At 38.3% G+C, this 9,365-nt stretch overlaps 1 protein-coding gene across 4 annotated transcripts; it reads right to left on the bottom strand.

Annotated features, from left to right (window-relative positions):
* Positions 1-147: 147 nt before the first annotated feature.
* Positions 148-9,229, bottom strand: st3gal5 (ST3 beta-galactoside alpha-2,3-sialyltransferase 5). Of its 4 annotated transcripts, none has more exons than XM_067517511.1 (8): positions 9,074-9,229; positions 6,896-7,006; positions 5,247-5,367; positions 4,256-4,465; positions 2,749-2,879; positions 2,349-2,535; positions 1,738-1,896; positions 148-1,249 (listed from the first exon to the last, which is right to left on the bottom strand). In XM_067517511.1, exons 1-8 carry the CDS (start codon positions 9,085-9,087, stop codon positions 992-994), a joined length of 1,191 nt encoding a protein of 396 aa, XP_067373612.1. In that variant the 5' UTR covers positions 9,088-9,229; the 3' UTR covers positions 148-991. The 4 variants fall into 4 exon arrangements, with proteins under 4 accessions (XP_067373612.1, XP_067373613.1, XP_067373611.1 ...); XM_067517512.1 differs by having other exon boundaries at positions 1,807-1,896; positions 9,070-9,226; XM_067517510.1 differs by having other exon boundaries at positions 9,070-9,224.
* Positions 9,230-9,365: the final 136 nt, after the last annotated feature.

Consider the following 9,365-nt stretch of genomic DNA (forward strand, 5'->3'; position numbering starts at 1 on the left):
CTCACAAAGCCTGTCAGTCTTGTCAGTGTGATTAGTATTCACCCAAGTGCCATAGTCTGTCTCTGTTTTGGTCTTAAATTGACTCTGTCCTGCGAACACTCTTCACCCTTTGAAAAGGGAAATTTACAAAAGAAATCAACTTCTGCATGCAATCACATCACACATGTGTATTTGTCAAAGAAAGAAGCAATAATTAGCATTTTCTAAACTAAAAGTACATTAAAATATATAGCTACATCTTCTGGATGAAAGCAGCATGAACATTTTGTTTGAAAAATGCTGACTTAAAAATGGAAAATTTAAATTCTTAAATCTTAATTGTTGGGAAAAAAGGACAAATCAAAAGATAACAAATGTATCATCATTAAAGTTTCATGTATTTGTTTCTATATATTTAATAAAGCTTAACAATTGTATAATAAATTACAAAATATCTATTACACAGTAGAAAAGATGAAAACTAAAGCTTCAGTTCACAAATTAAAGAATAAATACATGGCAATAAAGACATAAAACAACCAAATTTTTGCTAACATTTAACAAGTTGTGCCTTTTCTGATGCCAAAATCATTGTTTCAACACCTCTGAAAACAATAACAATTTACACTGTATGCTGATTACTACATTTTACAATTGAAGTGGCATGTAACATTAAATACAGGTCATTTGGTTTCAGTGTAATATTAATAATATTATAATATATTTTCTCCATTATAATGCGTAAATGTTACACGAATTACAGGCTCGGTCAATCAAAGTGGATAAAATGTCAGAAAAATCAATTTCAGAAGAAAGTTTCTGGCTCACCCATATTCTGGTGCTATTATTTTATTAGTAGCAATAGTAGCAGCAATGCAACTATCATAATACTTGTAAGACAATACTGTACTACCAACTGAAGCAATACTTAAATTCAGAGGTGGGCACTCACCCACCCATACAGTGATGGGCCACATCATGGACGAAAGTATTTTGTATTCAAATGCCCATATCAGCTGTTGCAGAAGGAGCAGTGAATCCCCGCTGTCAAGTCAGTGATGGTTCCCTCCTTGACAAGGCTGTTCAAGAGTTCAGTTTCTCGGTCTACATTGTGCATCTTCTGTTGCAACATGTCGCTCATGTGCAGTTCATCATAGTAGTGGAGTGGTGCCCTCTTCTGCGAGAGGTTGTACCCAAAGCCTGCCAGGCTGACCTCATCACACAGTAGACTGGCTAAATTCAGTGCACACACACCCAGGGTAGGCACATTCTGCAGACAAACAAACACTATTATTATTTATAAGAAGGGAAAAAATGAATAAAAATGTTTTCATCATCATCTCTAAATACCATCTTTTATTTAGATTTAGTCGCCAATTAACACTTTCAATTACACACACAAAAAAAAAAACAAATAAAAATGAAAAAAGTGGATCCAATAATAATGCACTGTGGACAATGTGTAAACAGGTGGTTGCACAATCTCTTAAAACAAGAATTTGAGTATTTTCCATCCGATGCACAATAATAATCTTAAATTCTTCCCAACTCTGCTTTGAAAATATGAAAGGAGTTCCCTATTATACTGGGTACAACACATTACATTGTAGGTTTAAATACTGGCAGTATCAAAGACCAAACACAAGGGAAAGCTTTTTACACACATTAAAGTGTGTGTGCCACAGCTAAAATACATGTAATGGGAAACTATCAGACTGGTAGGCAGAGTGTGTCTGTCTGACAGACTTGGTATATTACCTGATCCCAGCCCCACATGGGTGACCTGGGTGGAGGGTATTTCAATAGGTCTAATGCAGTCTCTCTTACCACACGTGGGTTTAAAAGTTTGAACATTTTGGGTTCAAGAGGGATTTCACTTGGGACCTTCTGCCAGAAGAAAAACCAGTCCCACAGTGGCTGCAACAAAAAGCGCAAATGGTCATAAACACCTTTCTCTTTGTATGTTACTAAACATATCAACCAGCTCAAAACGACTACAAAAATCAACAGCTCTGGAATAATGTCAAATTGTCAACAATATTATCCAGCTAACCGGTTGAATCCATGGAGGAAGAACAGGTTCCAGCTTTTGTATAAAGAGCACATGACTACGTTGCCTGAAGGCATAAACAATAAAAGCTATAGGTAGAACAGGCCAACGTGAAAGGAGAGGCCCCGCACACGTTTAAGATTCAGGTAGCTACACAGCTGTTACGCTGGACTACCCCAAAGTCAAAAGAAATTCATAAATTATGTAAAGGACGCTCAGATCGTACAGGTGGTGAGACTAGCAGGACACATACAGTCCGAGCTGCACTGGCATGGCTCAAAGCAATAATATAACAGGTACACACACTCCCACTACTCACCACATTGCTCTTGCGAATCATAGCAGACATCCAGGTTATGTCAACCCTTTTATACACCACACCTGCAAAAAGAGTTTGTGGGTCTGTGTCGGGCCACTGGTTCGGCATGCCCTCGGGATAACTCATCCTAATACTGGTTCGATTTCCAACATCAACAGAGAACTCTCCCAGAGGACCACTGTTTAGCCTGAAGGACAAGAGCACCCTTTTACTGATGAGCCTCATTCAATGGAATAAACTGACTTTAGGCGCTGCACAGTGATGATCAGAATTTTAGTAAAACTGAAACTCGAGCATGGAGTCACAACATATATTTTTTGTGGACTAAGGTTTTTTTAAACCATTGACAATTATGTGTAGACTTGGTTGTTATAGTAACAGCAATCAAGCTGTTTTTAACCTGATAATGGTGTCAAAACGATCTATCAGTGATCCCAACTCCAGACCTCTGAGGATGCCTCCATTTCCCACAACCACGCAGCGCCGACATTTATCTGGTGTCTTTTCTGCCAGTGGCATGTAGTCAGGCAGCTTTAAGGGAAAATTCACAGACAATCATGACAGTCCAAAAAAAAAGAAAACTTGAAAATGTACTTCTACTATATTTCCCCACAGCTGAACCAAGTACATTTATGAAAACAATGGCTACAAAAAAATAAGGCATGGATTTGGCTAAAATGTTTAACTTTTACTATGAGGCTAAACCTAATCTGAACCTTTTATTTGTCAGCGACCCAACAGCCCAAATTTATATAGTTTTCCATCTCTCATTAAGGGTGTTTCTATCAATTTTCAATCTGTGCATAAAAATGTGTTTAAAAAAGTAAAGCAAAATATCCAATTCCATTTAATCAAGGCAGTGAAATGTCTGACTGTTATGGTTGGATGCCAGGTGGTTGTTCTATGTTGTTGTTCATGTTGTATGATTCATCGATTCCTGTTTGATAATTTTATCAGATGAACACAGTTTGCACAATAAAGAAATCTTTTTCTCCATTTACAAAATTTTGATTTCACTTCGCATGCAGCATTAATGTGGAAGACAAGCGTGGCAAGCCTTCAACTACAGGTGGCGCAACCTATGTGCAGCATAAAAAAGCTTGACTACTGATCTACAGAAGCTTAAAAAAAATACTCAATAGAGTTCTTCAAATCATTGCTGAGGAACTGAGTTGTGTCCAAATTTTGCCACAGGTAGAAATTGTATTTGATAATATGCCACCCAGTCAAGTGGAAACTGTATCAGGTATGTTGTGATAAAAGAAAATGTGAAAGATATTTAACTTTTAACTTTTTAAAGCTTTACTGTGATGAGATGATTGCTTTAGTTTTAACACATCATAATATCACTTTTCCTGTGCAGTTTCTTTGCTTGTTAATTAACCTTTTTCATTCATAGCGCATCATGCTAACTGCCAGACTTTGTGTTCTCTCTCCGTTTACGCTAAATGAGTTGGAATTAAGGTGGTTGTTCTGTGTTGTCTAATAATCTTGTCTAATAATCTTTGGGTCTGTTCTGGTTGGGTCCAGCTGTTGTCAGTCCTCCATTAGGTCAAGCACATCAGGTTCAGGTCTGTTTTCAATGGGTCCATTTTGGATGAGCTACAAGCTTTTGGACCCATAATGTCCTATAGTATTCTAATCTACATTTTTTTCTTTTCAATCATGACTTATAATTTTTGTGTGTGAAATAAAAAAAAAACTAACAATCTACAGCCTTAAAGACCTTTGTGGATTTTAAATTTAATTACTGAATGCTATGTGTAAATCCTTTCAAAGTGCAACAACTGAACCAACTGTACTATATTTACGTTTACTGCACGGCAGAGAGGTCAGACTCATTATATGGCAGACAAAGTATTAAAATTAAGACATAACTGAATGAAACAAAAAGAAGTTAGATTTACCAGCTTCAGCAGGTCATCCACCATGCCCCCGAGACCTCTGAATCCAAAAGGAGGTGGATAAAGAAAAAGATCTTTGGAGAGTGGTGCATCCTTCGACAGAAAGGGCTGGGTCTCGCGACTGGAGGCAGGGAGTCGAGCCAACAAGCTCTGCCTCATCCTGCTTGGATAACACTTGTCTGCCAGAACGCTAAGCACATACTTATGCACCTGCTGCAAGTTAAATAAGAGGTTATCAAAACCAGTCCCGCTAACATTTGCTAATTAGCACTCGATAAGAAAATGTAATGTAAACAAAAGCACAGTTTAGGCTGATGGGAATGCGATATGTTTTCATGTATTTGGTCACAAGCCAGTGATAAAAATTTTGAGCTGATGATGGAGCAAAAGAAATACAGAGATGACCAGAGTTACAATTTTGCCCAAAGTGACCACGAATTTCTGTAACAAGCCTTTCAGAAACATGTCTAATAGAGACGTTTCAAACCAAACTAATGTGATGCTACTGAGGACGTCAGTAATCACCCATGTCAACAGCAAGATTAAACGTCCAGACATTTTTGAATAAAATTTGGTTGCAATCCACCAAGTAAAATTTAATATATTACACTGGATATGTGAACGTTTTTGATCAGTTAGTGCCACTAGGAGAAAGGTCAAACACTCGACATACCCACCTATCATTCTCCTCCTATTGCTACACTATTCATTTGTGGAATATTTACAGTTATTTAAGAGGTAATTCAAGAGATGTAGGGTGTGAATTACTAGTCTTTCCTCACCAATAAAGGCCAGACTCTGTACCAGCCCCTTTTCTAGAAGGAAACTGGCATGCATTAAATGTCGTGACATGAAATTTGAACATACCTCCACTGTACATTAGAATAAAAGAATAAAAATGGACATTTGGGTCATGTAGTCTGGAATTATGTGGTTGGATTTTCTCAATACAATTTCTTTAACACCCTGTCAACTACAGCATTTACATACTCACCTTTTTGAATGCAGGGTTGAAGTGCCAGGCTAGAGGTTTGTTTGTCTTTTTACTAATGATCGAGTAATGGGTAATCACCAAAACCAGGAAACCTAAAACCACACTTACTACCAACACACACCTGAAGACACACACAAACGCACAGCAAAATAGGAAAGAGAATTTCTTTAAGAGTACGTCAATGTGTTGAAATAGCAAAGAAAGTATTAATACGACAGTTATGGAAACAAGCTGATAAATCAGTAATAAAAATCACATGGTAGATGTTATTGGCATAAGCTGACACGACATACTGTCACACAGATGGCTGTGGAAAGTTTCCGCATATAAAGCCACTGTTTTCAGTTTCAATCTCATGTGGAGAAACAAACAATAAGCTGTCCATAACATAACTCATCAACTGTGAAAGGAGCATTTAAAAAGAAATACTCTTGGGGTCGATGTTCACATGAACTGTACATATACATGACAACCTATTGAAAAAGTTACTCTACGATGGTAATACAAATGTAAAGTCAAATTAAGAACATAATAGTTTAACATTTTCCTAATCCAAATAAAATAGCTATTTTGTCTAGACAAAATTAATGTTTTTTAATTATTCAGCTTTTGCTAGCTCAGAGCTATATACATTATGGTAGAGGTGGTTGTTTTGTTATTATATTATATTAGGGAACAACATTATACAGCTCAATTCTTTCTGCATCAGAATTCAGACAATCAATTTATGTATCGAGAGGGAATCAATAAAAATGTATTTTTCTTGCCCTTTTCCTTGCACTTATCACAAACAATTAACATTCAGTGTACAGCAATATTAAATCGTGGGTCAATTTCTTATTAAGTCGGCCTCCAGTAGAAGTTAATGTGTAAACCAACCATGCAACTCACTCCTGCGATAAGCAAATGCCTTAAAGCACAGGGATGAGAAGCACAGTTTCATTTCTCAAAGTTTTTTCCTCATATGTCAGCAGATGTCAAAGTGGACATATTCACACCGCTCTTCTACAAAGTAATCTAGTCTGGGGATAGGGTGACTTCATATTAGCAACTCGTCTCAGAAATCCATCTAATATGTATTAGAGTAATTGAAGACCATTCTTTAAGACTATGCAAATTCACCATATTGAATTTCTATATCAGCAAAAGCTGAATTGCTTCAAGACAGCGGAGGGGGTTTTATTGTTTCACTTTGAGATTTTCCTGTTTCAACACACAGCGCACTAGCTGCAGCAATACGAGAAAAATTTAGTAAGATGATCTAAAAAAACAAGTAGGCCGATTATTCAACTGATTATCCACATTTACATGCACATTTTGTCCTTTTTCATACACAATGTAATGAGAAACTTTTGCAGGTTAAGATAAGAAAAGATCAAAGTTTAAAGAAGTGTGCCCTCAACTTTGAAAAATAAAGATGCACTGCATTGTCTGAGGAAGCAACACAACTATCCTTTTGATGTTTAACTGATTACAACTGCTTTAGAATAATGATTGAAGATGACTTTTTTTAACCTAAATTCTATGTGCTGCTAATTTGGCAAAAACATCCTATGTCACAAAGGGACTTTATAAAATAATAACTACAGATCATTTTACCTGCTGAAGAAGTTAGTAAAAGGAGAGATGTTGTGTTGTGTGAACATCACCTGCGTGTTGGCCGTGGACATCTCATGCTGTTCTCATGAACAAATAGATTATGGTAACTCCTCTGGTATCTCAGCAGAACCTGAAGCCCACATGCTCCTAACAGTCTTGTCCTGGATACACAGGGATAGTAAGATAAGGACATGAACTAAGGACATCAGCAGTATTGCATAGACAAAGTGCATCTGTTTTATGATGCCACAAACCTGAGTAATACTAATAGACACATGACTACAATGCATAGTCTGGCAATGGAATATACTACACACACAGACACACAATGCTGTTGCTGGGTAATGTATTGTGTAAATAAGGTGTACTGTCAATGGAATGTAGCTACATTAGAGGTAATGCCTTTACATGATAAGGTTAAAGCCATGTGCAAGGGTGTAAAAGGATTCGAATTGGTTATTTGAATAAATGTTGTAATATGATAACTTGTGTTCGATACCATAGTAAATATAAAGATGCAGGTAAGAGACAATACGCAAGTTTTCAGGACCTAGTTTTAGAGAGTTATAAACATTTGTACCACAGTGGCGTACAATATTTCAGTTTCCTCAGTGAGAACGCAAGAACCACGGAAGAGAATGAAGAACGCAGAGAGCTCTCTCAGGAAAAAATAGCTCCAAAAAACAAGAAGTTAATACTGGGGTGCCACTTCACCATACAACCACAAAAAGCTTGAGTGGCTCCACGACCGGTTTTTTACATAAGCGACCCTGGGAAGCCGCAAAGATGACAGTTCTATCAAAGATGACAGTTCTCTCTTTCACACAGAATACGCCAGTAAAAATGTCAGAAAAGGGTGTAAAGCTTGCACAAACTTTCCCCCAAAATAATCAAAGCTATGATGCCTTCAAAACATTCAAAAACAAACAAAAAAATGTCTTCATTTACATCTGCAACACAAACTTCCTGACCCCAAATCATAAAAATGTAGTAAACAGAACTCATCGCCATGTAGTAGCTATGTAAAGTTAAAGGTAGGTTATCAAATGAGGGACAACATTGGCATTAAAAATACTGTACGCTAAGTAAAACATAAAGCGTGTAATCAATATGTACCAAACATCGGAGATCTGCCCGCGTGCTCCCCCATCGTGTTGCGTTACCTTAAACCTAAACTAGTCGCGTGTGAGCCGAATCTTCCACCACTCTTTGCGTAGTTCTGCGGACTCCGTGGACACAGGGATTATAGCACCGCGTGAAATAATGGTGGCAGTCCTGTGATAATGTCTTCGGCCTTGATTTATTTGTTTGCTGTGGGCCTGTGTTTAGTTAAACAATAGCGACGGTGTTTTTTTGTAAGTTAAACTAAATTGGAAGCCATTTGGGAGCCTTTCTGGAGCCATAAGAGCCGGATTTCTTAAAAGGGAGCCGAGCCAAAAGAGCTCGACCTCTCCCATCACTAAACGTTCCCTTGTTCGAACGGGAGGCTGCTACTAACACAAAGCATCCAATTTGGAGCGTTGATGAAAAGCTATTCGCTCTTCTCTATCGTTGTCACGTTCTTTTCCATGGCAACGAGACCTATATCTTATGAATTTATTTCTCGTTGGTTTATGACATAACAATACATACTAGCTATGACAACATAATAAATCCAGTGGCTCCATAACGTTAGCTTTCAGCGCTAATGTTTAAGCAGACATTTGCTTAACTTAACGTTAGTTCAACACTGTCATCTCAGGCATATCGTGAATTCCCCGTAGGCGAATAGTTTGTGCTGCTTTACTGGTTTAACAGCGGATGTGAGCGACCTGGGGGCGGCAGTAGGTCAGTATGTAGCTTAGCCTCTGATCACAGGGTCGGAGGTTCGGGAATCGCTCTTCCCGACCAAATGCCGAAGTGTCCGTGGGCAAGACACTGAACCCCCAAACAGCTCATCAAGCCCGAGAGTCAAACAAGACTTATTACACATTACACAAGGCTAGATAACGCTGGTCCACCAAACCAGCCCACACCGCTCTCTCGTGCCAGCTTGGGGGGGGGGTTTCTGAACTGCGCACAACCAGATGGGAATTTCGATTAGGTTTTTCTAATAACTTTCCGCTCACTGGTTGTTGGGTGTTAGCCCCATTAGTGGACCACTCAGCGAGTTAACCACACTCGGTTGTACTATTTTCTATTCTGCATAGATCCATTTCCTCCTATCCGTTATTTCTTTATTTACCTACCGTCCCGTTGGCATCTTCCTCTTCGTTGCGCCATGACGAAGATTTCAGTAGCAATAATTGATTCCAGTATTGCTGCTGCAGCCAGGCGACGCTTTTCATCACAGTCTCTTTAAGGCTCCGACCAAATATATCCAGCCAATCAGAAAGCATTTCCGCTGTTTTGCAACGAAAGCGATTAGTCTCCACCCACACACACACACACACACACACACACACACACACACACCACTGTCTGTAGCAGTCGCTTACGATGATTGCCACAAGGAAACAAACACCACATTTGAAATTAGAA

The sequence above is a fragment of the Channa argus genome, chromosome 10 (genome assembly GCF_033026475.1).
Source record: "Channa argus isolate prfri chromosome 10, Channa argus male v1.0, whole genome shotgun sequence".
Classification (NCBI taxonomy): Eukaryota; Metazoa; Chordata; class Actinopteri; order Anabantiformes; family Channidae; genus Channa; species Channa argus.

What these genes read in the sequence shown, in the direction of transcription:
- st3gal5 (XM_067517510.1), bottom strand. Translation starts at nt 9,107, where the DNA reads ATGGCGCAACGAAGAGGAAGATGCCAACGGGACGGTAG. An exon ending in TGTCCACGGCCAACACGCAG is followed by an intron (nt 5,368 to 6,895) that starts GTGATGTTCACA and finishes GTGTGTCTTCAG; the next exon opens with GTGTGTGTTGGTAGTAAGTG. An exon ending in TCAACCCTGCATTCAAAAAG is followed by an intron (nt 4,466 to 5,246) that starts GTGAGTATGTAA and finishes TTTAACTTGCAG; the next exon opens with CAGGTGCATAAGTATGTGCT.